Source organism: Ursus maritimus, unplaced genomic scaffold, assembly GCF_017311325.1.
Source record: "Ursus maritimus isolate PB19 unplaced genomic scaffold, ASM1731132v1 scaffold_19, whole genome shotgun sequence".
In the NCBI taxonomy this organism is placed as follows: Eukaryota; Metazoa; Chordata; class Mammalia; order Carnivora; family Ursidae; genus Ursus; species Ursus maritimus.
In genome coordinates this window covers 54235368-54256564 of record NW_024424341.1, presented here as the reverse complement: position 1 = coordinate 54256564, position 21197 = coordinate 54235368, and the positions used below count along the sequence as shown (strand labels likewise).

Below are 21197 nucleotides of genomic sequence, written 5' to 3'. Positions count from 1 at the left end.
GGCGTGTGGTGTGTGTGTGTGTGTGTGTGTGTGTGTGTGTGTGTGTGTGTGTGTATGCGGGGCTAGTATCAATAGCCCACAGCCATGGGGGCTCCAGGCAAGGGTCGCCATGGTGACTGCCTCCCTGCGGGACAGGGGAACATGGAGACTGGAGAGAGGCTTGAGGAATAGCAGCTGAGGTCTAGAGGCTGAAGTCAGGCAGCAAAGAAGGGGGTCTCCACCATGAAAGGAGATGCTCTCCCTCACAGCCCAGCCAACTCAGGGCCCTCTGAGCATCGGCCTCCTTCCAGGTGCTCCACACACCTCCCCTCCACCTGCCCGATCCTGACCCTGTCCCTCACCTGCTCAGAACGTGTCCCAGTTCAAAACAACCTACATGTCCAGCAATAAGAGAACGTGTGAATGGCTGAGAGCCGACACGGTTTGGCCATAGCCCTACAGTGGAATAGCGCGCAACACTTGCGAGAAATCACCTAGAGCCACAGAGCGAGGCGTGGATACGTCTCCCATGTACGTGAGCCGAAAAGACAGCCCCTGGGCACCAGGTTGCTGGATACACATAGTACGATAGCATTTATAGAGTCTGAAACTGCGTGAAACAACACATTACTTCTGGCTACAAGTCTGTGGAGGCAGAGGGTAAAAAGTCGGCTTGGATGGATCCACATTCTGGATGCTGCTTTCCCTGAGGAAGGGCTGGAGCACGCAGGGTTGGGGAGGGGGGGTGTTCGGTGCATCGGTAATGCTTGATTCTTTAAAAAAAAAAAAAAAGCCAACCTGAACCAAATAGAGCGAATGTTTGCATTGGATGCTGATAGGATTGGAGGCATAGGGGGTGTTTGTTTTCTAAATTTTTCTGAATTTCTGAATATTTAAACTATTTCATCATTTTAAAAAGTGTCCTTCCGTGGCTCCCCAGTGTCCTTGGGAAAAAGCCCAAGTCCCTCCTCATGGCCCTTCGAGGCCTTGCATGGCTTGCTCTTTACTGACCTCTCCAGCTTGACTCCTCCTCACCCACAAAGAATGAGGTCCTTTCCTCCTACTTTGTTTCCTGTTTAGCACCCATTCATTTCCTGAGCGCCTGCCCTGGGAACTGGGGACACAGTGGTGACTGAGACAGCCTGACCCTGTCCTCTCAGGGCTTCACAGTCCAGTGGGGGACCCAGACTCATCCCCAGACAGTGACAACTCAGAGTGGGCAGGCCTGGGATGTGGGAAATCCTGAGGGAGGCGACTCGACTCAGCCTGGGCATCAGGGAGGGCTTCCTGGAGGACGGGGCTTTGAGGCTGGGTCCTAAAGCATGAATGGAGTGGGGAGAACAGGTTTCCCTGTAGAAGAATCAACAAAGTCTGACACCCGGAGGAGCCTGGAGCAAGGAGGAGGAGAATGTGGGATAGCACTGGGGAGGTACCCAGCTGGCAGGTGAGGGCAGCTGAATTTTGTCCTGAGGGCACTGGGGAGCCATGCAAGGTTAAGAGAAGGAGAGGGGTAGGTTTGTGCTTTAATGAGGTCCTCAAAGGTGGGCTGGGGCAGGAGCGGGCAAGACAAGAGCCTGGAAACCAGGAAGGAAGTGGGGAAACGGAGGGGGCTTGGACTGGGGCAGGGGGCCGCGGAGAGGGAGGAGATGAGGGACTTAGGAGGTGGGATGAGCAGACTTTGGGAGATTTCAAGCTCCAAGAGGGCAAGAACTGGGTCTGCCTTGACCACCACTGTGTCCCCAGTGCCTGCACCAGGCCAATACCTAGAAAGCTTTTTTGTTTTTGTTTTTGTTTTCGTTTTGCGGGGGGAGGGGGGAAGGTGGTAAAATCTACAAAACATAAAATCCACCGCACGAACCACTTTTAAAGTGTCCAATACGGTGGCATCTGGTGCATTCACAATGTTGTCAACCATCGTCACTATGTACCTCCAGAACATTTTCATTCCCAAAGGAAACCGGTCGCTCCCCAGCCCCCTCCCCCAGCCCCCTCCCCCAGCCCCTGGCCACCGCTCCTCTCCTTTCTGTCTCTATGGATTTGCCTGTTCTGGACATTTCCCAGGAAGGCTTTGCTCGAGAAATGAACGGAGTGGGCTAGAGGTGACGGGTGTGCTGGCGGGACAGGGGAGTTGAGGCAGGGGGCCACGTGAGTGACTGGCTCTCTGGGTACAGTCCCTGTGCTGCCTCCACCCTTCCTGGGCTGTGCCAGCTTCGGAAGGACCCTTCCCCTCTCTGAGCCTATTTCCTCATGGACTAGGACGGTCCACAAAGACGATGAACCCTCCAGGTAGGAGTAAGGCAGGGAAAGGGTCCGAATGCCAATGTTTGGGGGGAAACCCCGGAATCGACAGGTCTGGGTGTGAATGCTGGCTTCATCCCTGAATCGCTGTGGGACCTTGGGCATCGTCTGGAAAATGGGCATAATAATAGCACTAACCTCACGGGATTGGTGGGTGCTCAGACCAGGGCCTGGCACACAGGGGCATTATCGTCAATCATCAACGCCACTACTGCCATCAATCCCACTGATGGACTGTTGTTTCCCCAGGTCCCCGCCTGTCAAAATGCCCATCCCGAAGAGTCTGGGGGTGGCAGACCCTAAGGTGCCCCGGGCGGGGACGCTGCCCCTGAGGTCTTCTCGGAACCCCTTCGAGGAAGTTCCAGGATTGGAAGAAGAGGAGGTTGGGGAGCTGGGGACCCTGCCCAACGGAACATCTTGTCGCCGCCGCGCCACCCTGGAGAAGCTGGCTGGCCTGGCCCCCTTCCGGTTGGGCTGGAGCCCTGGCCGGCGGGCAGGCAGCCCCGGAGATGGGCAGCCCCGCTCTTTCCTGGGCCGCATGCTGACGCCGGGGATACGCAGGAGCTCGGCAGATTTTGGTCTCCTGGCCAGGCTTCAGGGGACCCGAGCCCAGGGCGACGAGGAGGCAGCTGGGGAGGCTGCCCGAAGACTGGCCTTCCTGAGACTGGGACGTGGGCCCAAGCCCCGCCGGGCGTCATTGGCTGAGAGGGTAGTGCCCGCAGGCGAGGCGGCTCCTGAGCCCCCGCCCAAGGTCCCCGAGCCCCCAAAGATGAAGGAGCCTCTGTCAGGTGAGTTGGGAACCCCTGGCCAGACCTGGCCTCCACCTGTGACCCCACCTCCGTTCACTTCTCCAACCTCTGTTTGCCCAGCTCCACATGGGACACCAGTCTGCCCCCCTGGGGTCCTCATCTCCATTACCAAGCCCCCCTCCCCCACTCCAGCTCCAGCTCCACACCCACCCCCAGTCCATCCCACTCTCCACCTGCCACCCCTATTGGCTTCAACCTCACCCCCAGATCCTGGGATAAGTGAATCACCAACTTTGGTCCCATCCCCTCCCAGTCCCTTCCCTACCCCTAGTTTCAACCCTCCTTCCCTCCCTCCCTTCAAATTCAACCTCCATCCCATCTCCTTTCAAAGTCTCCCCATCTAACCTTGATCTTCTGCCTCTCCCTAACCTCCGTACCCCACCCCCTTCCCAGCCCCGGCCCCAGACCACAACACCCACCTCCACCTCCTCCCTCACCCCCACTCTCTTCTCCTTTTCCATCCCACTCTGAACCCCAACCCTAGCGCCATCCCAGTCCCAAACCCCCAGCCTCCGTCTTCAGCTTCATCCCTACATCAACTCACGTCCACCTTCCACCTGCATCTCCCAACTGCATCCCCCATGGTCTGTGTTCGGTTCCTGGGGCCACCATAGTCATCGAGTCCCACAAACCAGGTGGCTTAATCTATCGAAATCTATTCTCTCAGTTCGGGAGGCCAAAAGTATGAAATCGAGGTGTTGGCAGGGCCACGCATCCTCGGAAACTCACAGGGGGACCCTTCCTCCTCTCTTCCTGCACCTGCTGCTTCACCAGGCACCCTGGGAGCTCCCTGGCATGGGGCCACCTCACTCCTGTTCCTTCGTCTTCCCTCGGCCTTCTCTCTATGACTTCCCATCATCCTCCCTCTGTGTGTGTCTGTCTCTTGTCCAAATCTCCCCTTTGTATCAGAACACCAGTCATACTGGATTAGAGCCCACCCTGTGATCTCATTTTAACTTGATTACCTCTGTAAAGACCCTGTCTCCAGATAAGGTCCCTATTCTGAGGTATGGGGGGTTAAGACTTCAAACACCCTTTCTCTTGGTGGAGGGGGAATTGCACAATTCAACATGGGACACCACACCTGTCTGTAACCTCAACCCCAAACTACCCCAAACCCCAGTATCTTCTTCAATGTCTTTTTGGTTTCCACCCCATACTTATTCCAACCTCTTCAGCCATCGCCACCTTGGAACACATCTGTGTGCTTATTCCCAACCCATCCCTCTGTCCAAATGCCATCTTTAACCATCCCTGTGCCCAAAGCCAGGACAACCGCCCGCCCACTGGGTCAGGGCTGTCCCGCCTACACCTGTGACTGGGTCACCGATTTAGCCTCCTGCCCAACCCCCAACCCAGACCCATCTCAGCACCCACCTTCACCCCCAACCCCAAGCTAGCCTCCCCCTTGATTCTTAATCCCATCTCCACCCCAACCCAGAGTCCGGTCCGAACCCCCCATTCCCAACCTCCACCCTCGTTCCCGGCCCCAACTCATGTCCAAAGTTCATCTTCAAACTCACAACCATTACCACCTTCTTTCCATCCTCAACTATCACCTAAATCCACCTCCACCCTCGTCTCCACAGCCCCCCCAAACCCCAGGTGTCATTCTCAACTCCTTTCCCATCCCCTCTGCAGATGTCACCCCAACCTCACCCTCATCCCTTCTGTCGGTCCCATCTCTGATCCCCAGCCCTGGCTCCATCCTGCCTTCATTCACCCCATCCTCACTCCTAGCCCCCCCACTCCAGGGCATGCTGCCTCAGCACCGGGGACTCAGGAGAGCCCTTTCTGTGCACCCTGGACATCCTGGCCAGAAGCTATTTCAGCCCCAGCTCCCTGGGGACTGGGAGGGCACTTGAGGGAGTGAGGAGGGGGTGACTAGAGCCCCCGCCTTCTGGAAACGGATGGGCAGAAATAGCGCTGGCCAGGAAACAGTTTCTCTGCCAGGGAGGAAGTGGAGGGGGGTGGAGGTGTCGGGGTAACCCTGGGCCACCAGGACCCTCCCTTTGCCTTCACGCAGAGGCCTCCCAACCTCATGGGGCTGGCTCTTGGGGGAGTCTGAACTCAGAGTCTCAAATCACCCCCACAGCTCTCCCACCCCCAGAAGACCCCCCATCTCTGGTCTTGCTAACCTCTCCCCACCTCCAAGCCTCCACTCTGCTTCCTGATCCACCCTCTCCCCCTACCTGGCTCAGACCGGCCTTCCACCAGCCCACCCACTGCCCAGATGTTTCTCTAGTTCTGATGCCCTTTTCCTGCCCTTGCCCCTCAAATACCCTGACCCCTTCTCATATCATAAACCACTCCCCAATACCCTCTGCCATCCCCTGCCCCCTGACCCTCTCCCTTCTGCCTCAACCCCTTACCCCCACTTCCCCCTCCCCCCGCCCCCTCCTATCCTCTTCCTAGTCTGATGATACTCTGGTCCTTTGACCTACTTCCCTTATCCAGATACCTATTCAATTGCCCACCCCCCTCTGCCCGTCCCTAACCCTCTCCCCTCCCTTCCCCCAGGTCCTGGCCCTCTCCCTCATTTCCCAAGCGATCCCTCTCTCCCCGCCCCTTCATCTCCTACCCCTCTCTGGTCTTCCTGTCCCTACTCTCCTCATCCTTCACCCCTGGGTTCCCCTAGACCTCCTTCCTCCCTCACCCTGCCCCCCCCGCCTCCCTCGCCCGACACCCGTCCCTCAACCCCTCCTCCCGGGACGTCCCAGACTCCTTTCTCGGCCCGTCACCTCCCCCTTCCCATCCCCTCACCCCCGATCCCCACCCCGGGCCTGCCCGACCTCTTTTCTCGCCCTGACTCCCGCTCTGCCCCCACAGTGCTGGAGATCCTGAGCCTGATCCAGCAGCGCGAGCTGGCGCGAGCCGACGAGCACATCTTGGAGCTGGAGGCCGAGGAGCTGGCGTCGTCGGGGGGCGGCGCGCCCGGGCCGCCCGGGGCGGAGGGCGCGGGCGGGGGCCGCCGGGCGGACGGGGGCGCTGCTGCGCCAGGCCCTGCAGCGCGAGCTGTGGGCGCTGGTGCGCGAGACGCTGGCGGGCCCGGCCGGGCGCGGGCGCCGGGCGGGCGCCGGCGTGGCACAGCTGGGCCAGGTGCTGCTGCAGGAGGAGGGGCCGACGGGCGCCGGGCCCGGGCGCCCGCGCTGCGCGCCCGCTGGGCCGAGGCGGTGGCGCGCGCGCGGAGCGCTGGAGGCGGCGGCGCCCGGGCGCCGGGCCTGGGCGGGGCAGCTGAGGCGCTGCGGGCTCGCTGCTGGAGGACATGGAGCGTGGTGCGGGCCGCTTGGCGCCGCCTACCCGCGTCTTGCGCTTCGCGTCTACTGCGCGCTACACGCGGCGCTGGCCGAGTGGCTCGGGGCCGCCGCCCGCCGGAGGCTGCCGCTGGCCGACCGCTACGCGCTGCTGCACTGGCACAACCAAGTGTACCCCAGGTGAGGCGGGGCTGGCTGCCCCCGGGTCGCCCAGAACCCACCCCCCCAACACACGCTCCCCCAGCCCTGGCCTTTTCACTTGCTAAGGACTCTTCAATCCTAGAATCTTCAAACCGTTGACCCTTCCGGTCCTCGGCGCTTGAGACATTGACATTCCGAGCCTCTGAGCGCGGTCCACCCTGCCCGAGCTAGAACCATAGCAACATCGGTCTCTCCAGTTCTAACACCTCAGGACCTTGCGGTCTGAGAACCTTAGCCCTGTGGACCCTTCCAGTCCAAGGACCTCAGCACCATCCACACTTCCGCCCCTTGGACGTGTAGCACCACCAACCCTTGCAGTCGTAGAACGGTGGCACTGGTGATCTTTCCAGGTCTAGAACCTTTGCATGGTGGACACTTACACCCCTAGAACCTTAGCACCGTGGACCTTTCCAGTTCTAGAAGAAAAGCACCATTCCGCTCCTGCATCCTTAACACATCTACCCTTCCAGTCCTCAGCACTGTGACATTTACAATCCAAGCATCTGAGAGCTATTCAGCCTTCCTTGCTAGAACCTTTTTTTTTTTTTAAAGATTTTATTTATTTATTTGACAGAGATAGAGACAGCCAGCGAGAGAGGGAACACAAGCAGGGGGAGTGGGAGAGGAAGAAGCAGGCTCCTAGCAGAGGAGCCTGATGTGGGGCTCAATCCCACAACGCCAGGATCACGCCCTGAGCCGAAGGCAGACGCTTAACCGCTGTGCCACCCAGGCACCACTCCTTGCTAGAACCTTAGCGACATCAGTCCTTCCAGTTCTAAAACCTCAGCGCCCCCAGCCGGAGGACCTCAGCATCTCAACACTTCCACCCTTGGAATCCTAGCGCTGCTCACCCTTCCAGTCCTAGAATCTAGGCATCTTTGATCCTTCTTGTTCTAGAAGGCTTGCATTGTTATTTTTCCATTCTTAAAATCAGCACCATTGACCCTTCCAGGCGTAGAACCGTAGAACCGTCACATCATTGACAGTTAAACTCCTAGAATCTCAGCAACATTGACCATTGATCCGCACAGTCCTAGAACCCTAACACCTCCCACCCTTCCAGACTTAGAACCTATGAGCACCATTGGCCCTTCCAGTTCTAGAAGCTCAGTGCTGTGGACCCCTCCAGTCCTAGACCCTTAGCATCATTGACATGTATACTATTAGAATCCCAGTACTGTTCACCCTTCTGGTCCTAGAATTTAGCTCTGTTGATCGTTCTCATCCTAGAACCTTTGTACCATTGACCCTTTCAGTCCTAGAACCTTAACACCACTAATCCTTAAATATTAAAAACTTAGCGCCAACATCCCTAAAATCTTGGCATAGTTGACCCTCAGAATTCTAGAACCCCTACACTGCTATTTCTTAGATCCTAGGGCAGTAGCCTTGTTGATTCTTCCAATCTTAGAACTTGAGCACTGACAATTTCAATCCTAGAACCTTTGCATCAATGAGACTTCAAATCCTAAACCTTAGCCTCATCCCCTCTTTAGAGCCTAGAACTCTGATACTATGGATCCTTCCAGGGTTAGGACTGTAACCCTCTTGGTCCCTTGAATTCTATAACCTTAGCCCTTAGAACCTCAGCACCATTGATATTCCCAATCCTAAAATCTTCAAACTGTCGAGACTTTGGATCCTCAAACGTACCCCTTCTTGTGGCCAGGGGATGGAGAATGGTGAGCCATGACTGGGTCACCTACGCACTCCAGGGAGAAGGGAGCTGGCCACACCCAAACCACATGTTGCCAAGCGAGTGGGCAGGGTGTTTCCTCAAACAAAATCATCCTGCTGTCACTAGAAGAATGGGAAAGCAACAGCTAGTGACATCGACCTCCTAGATCCCCTTTGGGAATATGTGTTAAGGACACTCTCCCACCACCTAGGAGAGACGGAGGCAGGACAGGGAGTCTGGAAAGCTTCCTGGAATGGCGGGGCAGGAGTAGGAAGACGGTGCTTCTGGCTGAGAAGATGCCACGGGCAAAAGCTTGGGGTGCATGTGGGTGGGGGGGATAGGGAGACTGATGGTATCACGCAGGCCAGGTGTGCAAGACTGTAGTATCGGGGAGTGAGGGCTGGACCGGGGAGGCCTCCAAGGCCAGGTGAGGTGGTAGGGACAAGGAGCGGAGGTGGGAGGGAGCTTCTGTCTGGTGAAGATCATGGGTGAGATATTGCGTGCCAGACCATCAAGCCTGGACTTGACCCCTGCAAGTCTTGCCCGGACACCATTCATCAGGGAACTGACTCAGAGAGCTGGAGCCAGGGGAGCAACAATTCCAGAGACTTCCTTTGAGGGATGAGCAAAGCCAGTCCCTAGAGAGGAAGGGAGTGGCCCAGGGTCACAAACACACTGGGTGTGGAGGGGTTCAGTTGCCCAGATCCCCCTCTCACAGACCTCCCTGTCTCTTGTTCCCCCATTCCCAGAGAGGTCCTAGGGCTGGTGGACCTGGTAGCCCTGGAGAATGGGGAGCTGGGACCCCTTCTGTCTCCCGGCACCCTGCGGGGCTTGGAGGATGAATGTGTCACAGACGTTAAGGTACTGGGGGACTTGGGAGCAGGGAGCTCTCTGCAGGGAGGGAGGGCTCTCACTGGGTTTAGGGGCCTCTCCTCTCCCCCTTTTGCTACTCCCATTTCCCTCTTCCGCAGACTTCTGAGTTCTGCCCCAAAGACACAGAAACGTAAGCCCGTACTGATCACTTCTATTTTAGGTTTGCTGTTGCTACGCAAGCAGCCAGCCAGGCATAGAGAGCATCAGTAAAGGTTCGATACATTCCCATACTTCAAATCTTAGAGCAAGGTCAGCCACAGAAGCTCAGCTCACAGTCACAAAGACTAGCCGAAGGAGGGCATCAGAGCAAGCTCTGCACCCAAGCCGGGCAGACAGTCAGTGTGGTTAATAACTGGCCAGGCATGGGTACCACTCAGCAGAATGGTCCAGCCATGAACACCCAGCCTGGCCACAGGGCTGTTTCCCACCTGAATGCCATCCTGCCTCAGCCATAGGAATTAGAATCTTTGTAACCTAAGAGCCTAGAATCTCAGACTCCAACATACCTAGATTCTCAGATTCATCGAAGGGAACATGGGACCAGAGAACCAGAGATGCATGAACCTTAGAATCCCAGACCCTTGGAATTCTGGAATCATAGAATCTGACTCTTGAGCAAATTGTTTGGCAGAACCTGGGGACCAGAGCCTTAGGACCGTCAAATAATGAGACAATAGACCCTCAAACTCTCTGGCTATCAGATGGAGGATTCCAGGCTCTTTTTAAAAAAAGAAAAAGATTTTATGTATTTATTTGAGAGAGTGAGCATGAGTGAGAGAGAGCACGAGTGGAGGGAGCAGCAGGCAGAGGGAGATACAGGCTCTCTGCTGAGCAGGGAGCCCTGTGCAGGGCTCCATCCCGGGACCCTGGGATCATGACCTGAGCCAAAGGCAGATGCTTAACCAACTGAGCCCCCCAGGCGTCCCCAAAAACTACAGACTCTTAGTATGAAGCTCCAAATCACAGACTTAGGGATGCAAAGGGCTGGGGAGGTTTTCTGGACCAGCCTCCCTCCTCAATGTAACCTTGACAAGTTCAGGAGTAGAACCAAGCAAGACATGCTTGGGGCTAAGGTGTGGGGACCATGGTGGGGGGGGGAAGGAGGGAGAGGCTCCCAGGCGCCCCTGACTCCTGCCTTTCCCCCCACCTTCCCACTCCAGGCTCAGACGCGCGCTGCCCTGCTTCGGGTGCTGCAGGAGAATGAGGAGTACTGGGGGAGCACGGAGGACCGGCCCAGCAGCCTGGCGCAGGATGTGTGCGAGGTAGGGGGTGGGGAAGAGGAAGGAGAATCAGCGGGAACAGTGCCTGGGTGGGAAAGCAGGACCTCCCCCCTCCTCACCCCTTCTCCTCTCCATGGACCGCAGCTGCTGGAAGAGCATACAGAGCGAGCACCCCGCATCAGCCAGGAGTTTGGGGAGCGGATGGCCCACTGTTGCCTGGGGGGGCTGGCGGAATTCCTGCAGAGGTATGTAGGGCGGGGGGGGGGGCAGGGGCACAGGGCTGGGGGGGGGAGGCATCAGTACCCAGGATCCAAAAGAGAGAGGAGAGATGAAAGGCAACCAAGTAAGAAAGGGCAGGGGCGCGTCAGTGAGGATCACAGGCTTTGCGGGGCCGAGTGCCCAGCCAGAGACTCTTCTCCAGCGGTGATCCATCTGTCACACGCCCACCCTTTCTCCTGTCCCCAGCTTCCAGCAGCGGGTGGAGCGATTCCACGAGCATCCAGGAGTACGGGAGCTGCTACCTGACACCTACATCAGCAGGACCATTTTCCTCGTCAATTGTGGGCCCCCACTGAGGTGAGAGCACACAGTGGGGGTGGGGGTGGGGAGAGGGCCAGTGGCCCTGACAAGCTGAATGGGGGTGCCCAGATTCCAGGCAGGGATCCCAGAGCTCGCCCAGAGCGACAGGCACATGGGGCCTTAGAAGCATAAAACCCTAGGCAGTCCTAGAAAGAACCTTAGCATCACAGAGCGCTAGAATTCTGGAGTGATTGGAACAAGGGAGTGTTCTAATTATAGACACCTAGAAGCCAGACTCGAACACTCTAGGAATTACAGATTTCTTTTTTTTTGCCTTTTTATCTTACTCTCCTTTTTTATTAACTCATTCTTCATGCATTTGAAAAATCGGTTATGCATTCACATGGGTCAAAATTAGAGATACAATAGGGCATACAGTGCAAAGCCTCCCTCCTACACGCTCCCCACCTTGCTTATTGCTAGAGTCTGCCATATCTCTGCTGGGGCATTTGATATATTTACCCGTAAATACGTGTAAATAACTCTATGCGTGCATATGCATACCTCATGCATATGCATATTTGTGTGTGTTCATATGCATATTTCATGTGTTCACTACATCTATATTCACAAGTGAATATATTTCACTGTGTGAATACATATTATTCCTTTTCCTTAAAAAAAAAAAAAACACCTGCAAGTGGTAGACCATTGAACACACTTTTGTGCCTTTCCCCTTAAGAGCTTGGAGACTTTCCTGTTAGCACATGGAGTTCCCACATTTCCTTGTAAGATCTGAACTGTGTTCCACTGTTTAGATATACCATCATGTATTTACTGTCCCCCATGAATGGAGAGTCAGCTCCACCCTTTGGCAGAGAAAAACCTGGCACACCTGTCAATTCCCACAAATGTGGGGACCCTGAGGGACACATGCCGGGAAAGGAGCCTGCTGGGATTTTGGGCAGAAAATGCCAAATTGCCCTCAGACCAGGTTACGGTCCTTTCAGTGATGGAAGGTCATCATTAAGAGAAATGGGAAGGGTAGGATTTCAGAATTAGAGATGTTTAGAATCACATTCCACAGAGTTTCCACATCCCCCCAGCCTCCCAGCTATCCCCTGATACTGCTCAGCCCCCAGACTCTCCCCAGAGCCCCTGACTTTCCCCAGCTCCCCATCTGACCTGTCCCTCCTGTGCCCCACAAACTAAGTCCATCTAAGGAGGGAGAGAGGTCCCAGCAGTTGAGCTGAATATTGGGGCTCCTTGACTTTTGGCTCCTCTGATCCCCACAGAGCTCTGGCAGAGCGCCTGGCCCGGGTGGGGCCCCCCGAAAGTGAGCCAGCCCGGGAAGCAGCAGCCAGCGCTCTGGACCGAGTGACCCGGCTCTGCCACCGAGTCCTGGTTGACCTGCTGTTCCAGGAGCTGCAGGTGAGTGAGGCAGGGGGCTGGCGGGGGGAGGGGTATGTGTGTACCAGGACAGGGGAGCACCCCGCCAACCTGCAGTTCCTTTCAGCCCATGACTCAGTGTTCAGTAAGCAGGCAGGCGGTAGGGGGTGATGGCCTGTTTGGGTCATTTGGGGGGGCAAAGGGGGCTGCAGGAAGGAAGAGAGGGGAGGATATGGTCAAAAGGAGGATGGAGAGCTACCAGCAGAAGGGGCCTTGGGGATTGGGTGGAGCCCCTCCCCACTGAGGGCCCCCAGATCCCTGCCCAGCCTCTCCTAGATCCCAGAGCCCTATTTACCTCGGGTCTCCTGCGTGTGCCCAGAAGGGGCGGCAGTCTGTGGGGTCGGAGGTGGGTGAGAGTATGGGCAGAGCAGTGGGAGTGTCTGGGAATGAGACAGAGGTGTGTGTGTGCCTGGCCGTAACACACGCTCGATCCACATTGTACATCCCAGCTCACTCAGAGCTAAAGCTAAAGTCCTTCCTGTGGCCCCCAAGTCCCTGGATGATCTGACCCTTCCCTCTCTGACCTCGCCTCCTCCCGCCTGCCTCCTCCCTCTGCTCCTGCCCTACCAGCCCCTCGTGGTTCCTTCACACGACAGACATAGTCCAGTACCTTTGCACTTGGGGACCCTTCTGTTTGGATTCCTCTTCCCCCCAGCAGCCACATCGTTCCCCTTCTCCCCTCTTTCAAGCCTTGACTCAGATGTCACCTTTTCCCTGAGACCTCCTTCAACTGCCCTATTTAAAATAGAAGCCCCAAGAGGAGACTCCCTTCCCCACTCCCTGCTATGTTTTTCTCCAAGCACTTAGGGCCACCTGCACTCTGCTATGGCCTTTGCTTTTTTTTTTTTTTTTTTTTTCTCCTCCTCCCCAATCCAACTCCTCCCACTGGAATGTTAGCTTCTCAAGGGCAGGGTTTGTTGGAATGTTTCTAAAATAACTTTTTATTATGGAAAATTTCAAACATACACAGAAGCAGGCAGAATGACAGAATAGCCTCTTGGTGGACCAGCTCCAGCCAGTTAACAACGCCTGGCCAATCTTGTTTCACCTCTCCCCTACCCCCCCTACCTCCCCACCCCACCCCTGCCCCCAGATCCCCGACATCCTGTCATCATCTTTCAACACTTCAGCCCGCATGTCCAAAAGATAAGAGATCCTTTTTTAAACGAGCATAACCACAGTGCTGTTTCCATACCTAACACAGGGAACAGTACTTCCCCAATATCAGCAAATATCAGATCAGTATTCAGACTCCCTGGACCTGCTTATGATGATCAAATGCTTGGAGTTTTGTTTGTCTCATTCCGCACTGTGTCCCCCAAGCGTTCTCCGTGTGTCCCCAGCCACCCACCCATGGCTGAGCCACAGGAAGGGCTCAGAGAGTGTTTGTTGAGTGACTACATGGATAGGTGTGTGCGGGAAAGTGAGCGAGTGGGGGGATGATGGGGGTGCTGGGAAGGGGATACGGTCTTTATTCCTGGCCCGGCTGTGCTGCGTCCAAGTAGGGGGACCTGGGGCAAGTCACTGGTCCTCTTGGGGTTTCTGTTTGCTCATCTGGAAAATGGACACAGGAATTCCAGGCTTCTCGGGCAGCTGTGAGAAAGCAGTGATCCCGGCTATAGAGTACTTAGCTCAGTCCTAGACCACGGGTTCCGGCTGATACCTTCCTAAAAATACAGGGTTTATAGGAACAGAGACATGCCCTCAGCCCGGCGCTGCAGCGAGAGCATCAGCTCATTTAATTCATGCCTGCTTTTCGACAAAAGGCCCCATTTTGGGAGGTTCAGACAGCTGGGCTACCAGGTTACCATTGGAATGAGAGAGTAGGAAGTGGATGCAGGGCAGAATGGGATAGGACCTGCTTTAGACCCCGTGGATGCCAACCCTGGATGTCCCCAGCACCTCACATTCCCCAGGGTCCACCCAGACCACAGCACCACTTCCCCCAGATCCAACTGCTTGTCCCAACTCTTGGATTACGTCCAAGGGCCTCCCTCCCCTCCCCCCATAGAAATCCTATGAATTCTACCCTCTGGGCTCTGCGTTCTCCCTCCTCACCCCTCTTACCCACTTCTTTCTCCCCTTCCTCTCCTTCCAGTACCCCGCATTTCTGCCTCAGCCTGGCCCCTCCCATCAAGATCTCTGTATAAGCCTGAACCCTGCCATCTGCTCTGAACTTGCAATGGCTCCCCGGTGCCCTCAGGAGGAAGCTGGGGCTCCTTACAGCCCTGTGTGCTCCAGCCCCACCCACCCACTTAGCCCCATCTCCCCGTCTCCCTGTCACCTGTTCCAGCTTCAGGGCTCCATGGAACCGCGCAGTCACACAGGACCCCCTGCTTGGAAGAGCCCGAGCTTGCTTTGCTGCCCTGCCCTTGCTGTCTTGAAGTTATTAATAATTTTTTAAAAGATTTTTATTTATTTATTTGACAGAGAGAGACAGCCAGCGAGAGAGGGAACACAAGCAAGGGGAGTGGGAGAGGAAGAAGCAGGCTCATAGCGGAGGAGCCTGATGTGGGGCTCGATCCCATAACGCCGGGATCACGCCCTGAGCTGAAGGCAGATGCTCAACGACTGCGCCACCCAGGCGCCCCTTGAAGTTATTAATAATTTTGAACAAGGGCCTTCCGTTTTCATTTTGTACCGGCCCTGCAAATTATATAGATGGTCTTGCCAGCTACACTGACCCTGTTTCTGATCCTCTGACATGAAAACCCCTCTGAAATCCCAGTGGATTTCACGTCCCTCCCACACCCCTCACCTGGCTAACTACCACCATCCTCAGGCCCCAGCTCTGGTGTCGCCTCCTCCAGGAAGCCCTCCTTGACTCTCTGTGCTGACTCAGGCATCCGCTCTGGGCTTCCTAAACTCCTGTGTTCCCTCTTCCCAGCCCTGACCACTCTGGGAACAGCTTTGGGGATGGTCTGTCTCCCTCCCTGGACCGTGCGCCCTCGGAGGGCACAGCAATGGTCCGGCTCTCCTCTGTGGAATTGGTAAGTGGAGAAAGACGGGGGAAGGGAGGAGAGCTAAAGCCATCCCCCCATTCTGTCCCACCCAGCCCCACTTCAACAAGCTGATGCGCCGGAAGTGGCTGAACAGCCCGGAGGCCCTGGATGGCATCGTGGGCACGCTGGGCGCTCAAGCCCTGGCCCTGCGCAGGATGCAGGATGAGCCCTACCAGGTGCGCGGGCTGTTCGGGGTAGGGATGGGCGTGAGAGTGGGGGAGCGGGAGCACTCCGCAGGGGGGAGACCCCTTCAAGGTGCGGAGCAGCCCTCTCCGGTGAGACGGGCGGCGCTCTGCGCGGGGTCTGCGGGGAGGCAGATCCGCGGGTACTGGGGTGTAGGGTGGGGTGCGCACACGTTTGGGGCCTCTGGGAGGTAGAACTCCCGAAAGCGTGGAGAGGGGCTGGGACCGGGCACCCTTTGGGGGCCGGCAGGGGGTGTCGGAGAGCGGATGAGGGGGCAGAGGTCACCGTTGGGAGTCGGGAGGGCTGCTTGGGGGGCCGGGGGCGACGAGGGGGCGCGGCGCCCTGTGGGCAGGGGAGGGGTTCCCGTGGGGTGCCCGGGGTGGGCACGGGCGGGTGGGGAGCGGGGAGGGCGTCACCGGCTGCTCAGCAGCCCTTGCGTCTCCCCCGGTCCCCAGGCGCTGGTGGCCGAGCTGCACCGGCGGGCGCTGGTCGAGTACGTGCGGCCCCTGCTCCGCGGGCGCCTGCGCTGTCGCTCGGCGCGGACCCGCAGCCGCGTGGCCGGGAGGCTCCGGGAGGACGCGGCGCAGCTGCAGCGGCTGTTCCGGCGGCTGGTCAGTGCGGCCCGGGGGCGGGGGGCTCCGAGACCGCGGGAAACCTGGGCTCCCGAGAACCCGGACCCGATAGCCGCGGGCGGGGGGCTTAGAAGGAGGCCTTCACCCAATTTTCAGTACACAGTGACACTTTGATCCTGGCCCTGCACGCGGACAAGTCGGCTTGCTCCCGGCGCAAACCGGCATCGTGTGCCCCGGGTCCGGTGGTGGTGATTCGATCAGTTCAGTCCTGCCCAGTGTTTAGGATCAGTTCAGTCCTGGCGCAAAGCTCGCACTCCCGAAAACAGGGGCCGTTCTCCTGAGCACAGAGAGAAGCTAAACGCAACAGAAACACAAGAATCTTGGCGTTCCCAAATCCAAGAATTTAAAACGACCAACTCTTATTTGTACCCAGTTGTAATCAGCAGGACCGGAAGGGCTTCACTCATCCGCATTTCCAGGACTTTGTAGTCTGCAGTACTTGGAATCGCGGGGGGCGAAGGGTGTGTCATTTTATTGGGAACGCAGGGAGACCTCTCGCCCAAGTAATCTTTTCCCCTAAGGGTCACCTTTTGCAAAAGAGCTCTAGGTTTGGAGGGGTGTCCCCGAGCCCCTGATGATCCCCAACACTGGGAGTAGATACATTTAGATTGGATTTGTCTTCAAATTTCCAAAGCTTCCAGATCCTTCCAAACCTCTGATCACGGCCTGTCCTCTGCCCGGCTTTACTGAGAAAACGGAGGCCAGGAGGGGTGCGGTTTACCAGGAGGGGGACCTGGGGCCAGAGTGTGAGCCTGGGGCCTTCCCCTGCAGGAGTCCCAGGCCTCGTGGCTGGACGCCGTGGTGCCCCATTTGGCTGAAGTCCTGCAGCTGGAAGACACGCCCAGCATCCAGGTGGAGGTGGGGGTGCTGGTGCGGGACTACCCGGACATCAGGTGAGAGCCCCCCACCCCACCCCCACGCCGGCCTGGCCTCTTGTTGTTTGCACTGCCGCCGCCAGGCCGAGGACTCCCGGCCTTGGCATCCGTCCTGGCGTTTCCTGCTCTTGGGCGAGGGAGGGAGGCGGCGAGCGTGTCTGACGGCCGTTTCCTGCTGGAACCAGGGCATTATTAATACGATTTCCCTCCTTCTCCTGCCGTCGCTGCCGCCGCCGCCACCACCAGAGCTCGCAAACAAACAGGCAGTCACAGGAAGCCCAGGGCAGGGGGGCGCGGGGCCGCCGGTGGCAGGAAGGGCCAGCCCAGCCGGGGAGCCACGGGGGACACGGGGACACGCACGGGCACAGGGGCGCACACGCACTGGGACAGCAGCAGGCGCCGCTCAGATCCTGGTGGGCGTTTCCTCTCAGTGGGACCCTCTCCGAGCCTCTCCCAGGGGGATAATAGTACTCTTCCCATAGGATTGTTGGGGGGAATTCTCTCATCCTCGGTCAACACCAGCATTACCCTGGTCATCCACCAGGACAGCAGGACCAAGACCAAGTCTTGTTTATTGAGTCCTTATGTCAGACCTAAGAAAGCATGTTATCGGCGCACTCTATAAGTAGGGCCTATAATAAAAGTTATTTTAGAAAATGATATTCAAGTAATGGCAGTGCTGTTCAAATGCTAAGCATCCTTAGAGGCTGGCGGGAATTAAGCAGATTATCCCAAATGGCACAGCCAGCAAGTGGCAAAGGCGGGACTTGAACCCGGGGCAGGCTGGCTCTTACCCTGGTGCACCTGATTGCCACCCCCCACCCCATGCCATTGGTGGTGGCAGTCCTGCAGGGCTCTTCAGCTCTAAGACATTCTGTGTAGCCCCACAACACCAGGGAGTGAGGCCCCAGCAGGGTTTAGGCTCCAGGGTTGAGGGCTTGGAGGGGAGGGTGAGGATTCTGGAAGCGATGCAGGAAGGACAGTTCTGGCTCTGGGGTCTGGGGCTCTCTGTCCTTGGGAAGACACGGAGCCCTGGAGTCCTTGGAGGGGGGGAGTCAGCCTTCCTCTTGGACTGGGGCTTCTGATTTGGCATCTGCTTCTGAACACGAAGCTCAGTTTGAAAGCTCTCGAGCTTTTGGAGTGCTTCCAAAGCCGACTTTGGAGCTTGTCTGGGCCACATTTTTGGATGAGCAAATTTTGGAGCAGTGGTGATTTCAAACCAGGGGTGTGGGGAGGGGAAGACGCTGAGCTGCCTTGAAGGGGGTAGGGAAGGCCCCAGAGCTCTGTCTGAAATGAAAGTTCTGGAAATGACTGTTAGGGTCAGGCTCTTGAGTCGAAATGTGGGGATGGTCCTGGAGTTTTGGCCCCACCATCTGTTGCTGAGATGGGGGTGAAGGGAAGGCTCCGTTGTGATAGATTTGAGGGCAAGGGTTGGAAAATAGAGTTCGTTTTGAGACAGAGTTTCTGGTTGAGGGGAGGGCCCCCTACCCCCAAGGTTAATTTTAGAGCACGATTCTGGGGCTGGGGTCAGCGGTGATAAAGGGGATGAAGGTACCATCCTGCATGGGCTCTGGGCTGACAGATCTTGAGTTAGTTTTGGATACGGGCTGGGGAACTGCAGTGGCGGAGAAGCTTCCAGACCTGGCCTGGGGGGAGGGGGAGGTGAGGGTTCGGATGGGAATGTGGGTGAGCCCTCCTGGGCAGCATCTGAGTGATGGTGGGGGGGTGTTGGAGTTTGCGAATGAAGATGAAGTTAGGGTTGCTGCCGATCCCGGAGCTCAAGCAGGTGTGAGGGGACCAGAAGGAAGCCCGGAGGCTGTCTGAGCTGAGTTGGGGCTGAAGATTGAAGGTTAATCAGGAGCTAAGACCAGGTGGCAAAGGAAGACTCCTGTGCTGGGTGGAGAGTGAAGGTTCTGGAATCAGTTATGAGTGGAAGAATTTGGAAATGGTTGGCAGCGAAGTTCTGGAGGGCGTGCTGGTAGGAGGAGGGTCTGGGGGGACTAGAAATGGGGAGGGACTGGGGGCTGGGACGGGGAGGGCTGGGGGGCAAGTATGGGGAAAGGACCTGGAGAGGGGCTTTAAAGGGGCGCCAGAGCTAAGGCAGGTTCTGGGACGGATGGGGGCCAGGTGGGGTTCACAGGTGGGCTGGTGTGCGTCTGGCATAGAGAACCCCATGCACCTGTCCCTTCCTCTCCCCCCAGGCGGAAGCACGTGGCGGCCCTCCTCGACATCCGCGGCCTGCACAACACAGCCGCCCGCCAGGAGATCCTGGCTGTGGCCCGGGACCTGGAACTGTCTGAGGGGGGAGCCCTGTCACCCCCTCGGGACCGTGCCTTCTTCTCAGACATCTCCGTGCCCCGCCCACCTTTCTGCCTCGGCCTCCCTCTCTTCCTGGGCCGCCTTCCCCTCTCCCGGCTGGCCAGGCCTGGTTTGGCCTGTCTGCCCCGGCTTCGGCCTCTGTCTCCATCACGGCCCCCTACCCAACGCTGAGACTCTCCCAGCCCTCCACCTCAATGCCCCCCATCTTTGCTGCTGACAAACCATCCTCCTGTATGGGCCCCCTCTTGACTCCCTGACTGGGACCACAGACACCCCGGGGATGGAAAGATCCTCAGAGGTCTTTTCGGCCATCCTTACACCCCCCGTATAGAAGAGAAACAGGCCGGAGGGAGCAAGGACTTTCCCAAGGCCACGAAGCTCATTCCCAGCACCAGCTCCCGGCCAGTGTGTGGTGGGTGGCGTTTTGGAAGGCTCTACAGAAGTATCCCAGGCCCCCCCTTTCCCCTCACCTCAAGGTCTGGCCCCAGTCCAATGTATTAAGGAATGTACGATACTTAGAATAAAGAGGTTTCTATTTAACACAAGGAAGGGCTGAGTCCCCAGTGTGTGGGGGAGGAAGGACCGGGGGCAGGGCCCAGGGCCAAGGGCTTCTCACACGCCCGAGGCTGGGCTGGGGTCCAACTCCTGGGCAGGGCACTGGAGGCTGAGGGAGGCCCCACAGGCCAGAAGCAGGCAAGCCATCCCATTTACCCTGAGGCCCCAGGCCTCGTGACTCTGGGGCAGGCCCTCGGCCGCTCTCAGCCAGGGTCCCTCATTTTGTCAATCCCAAAGTGCCTCTCCTTCGTTCCTGGCCCTGATGGTTCCACCTTGGCACACCCCACCCCCCTCCATCCATCCTCAGCCGGGAAGCTGTGTCAAGAGAGGAAGGAGGTTGGGGGCAGGGCCGGCGGCATCCAGGGCGCCCTCCTGGGTTGATGCAGGAAAATCTCAGGGTGGGAAAAATTCCAGTCTCTCACCCCCAGTCCCGCCGGATCCTGGTCCCCGCGGAGACCTTGAGGTCACCTCCCTGCTGACCCCTGCCCCTCCGGCCTGGTTGGACAGCCTATGATGGATGCTTCCTGGTGTGTGTGTGTGTGTTTGTGTGTGTGTGTGTGTGTGTGTGTGTGTGTGTGTGTGTGTGTTTCCCTGAGAAGTGAGAAGGAGAAGGCAGCCAGGGGTCAGCTTTGGGGCTGGGGTTGGAACCTCACCCACATGTCAACTCAGGAAGGTGGGGACTCAGGACTCTTGGAGCCTCTGGGCTGTGTGACCTTGGGCAGGAAGCTGCCCCTCTCTGGGGAACGGCTTAGCCTCTCTTTGCCCGGGCCAAGGTGAGCCATCCAGAGGATGTACCCTCCTCACTGCCACTCCTAGGAGGACACCTCCAATGTCACCGAGGTACACAGAGGAGTTGAGGAATGAACGACAGGTTGCAATTTGTAGGCATTTGACAAAGCACGCGTGAACCTCAGTGTGGCAGTATTCTTTCCAGACTTGGGTCCCCCCTTTAAAAAGAGCTTTACGGAAATAGGATTTGCATGCCAGACAATTCATCCCTTTGAAGGTCTGATTCAGTCACTCTTGGCATATTCGCCGAGTTGTGCAGCCATCACCCCAGTCAATGTCAGAACATTGTCATCATCCCCAAAAGCAACCCTGTACCCCTTAGCCGTCTATCCCCCTCAGGCCCTGGTGACCACTGGTCTACTTTTTGCCTTTGTAGGATTTGCCGATTTCGGACATTTCATATAAATGGGATCATAGAGTGTGTGTGTGTATGTGTGTGTGTGTGTGTGTGTGTGTTAAGAACACTTACCATGAGAGAGGCTTCTGGATGGCACAGTCGGTTAAGTCCGACTCTTGGTTTCGGCTCAGGCTGTGATCTCAGGGTCCCGGGATCGAGCCCCGC

General features: G+C 57.3%; 1 protein-coding gene and 1 long non-coding RNA gene across 2 annotated transcripts; one reads left to right on the top strand and one right to left on the bottom strand.

The window, feature by feature from the left end:
- Nucleotides 1-2532: 2532 nt before the first annotated feature.
- On the top strand, nt 2533-21094 carry EXOC3L2 (exocyst complex component 3 like 2). The gene is given in 14 exon segments (XM_040634151.1): nt 2533-3065; nt 5916-6060; nt 6062-6201; nt 6204-6369; nt 6371-6520; nt 8969-9080; nt 10253-10354; nt 10457-10557; nt 10778-10888; nt 12127-12262; nt 15336-15458; nt 15921-16076; nt 16869-16990; nt 19174-21094. Coding segments are annotated over 14 exon segments (2376 nt in total). The 5' UTR covers nt 2533-2542; the 3' UTR covers nt 19463-21094.
- LOC121103500 lies at nt 16434-21165 on the bottom strand. The gene is made up of 2 exons (XR_005835778.1): nt 21105-21165; nt 16434-17147 (listed from the first exon to the last, which is right to left on the bottom strand). It is a non-coding gene; the product is annotated as an uncharacterized LOC121103500 (long non-coding RNA).
- Between the last annotated feature and the right edge of the window lie 32 nt (nt 21166-21197).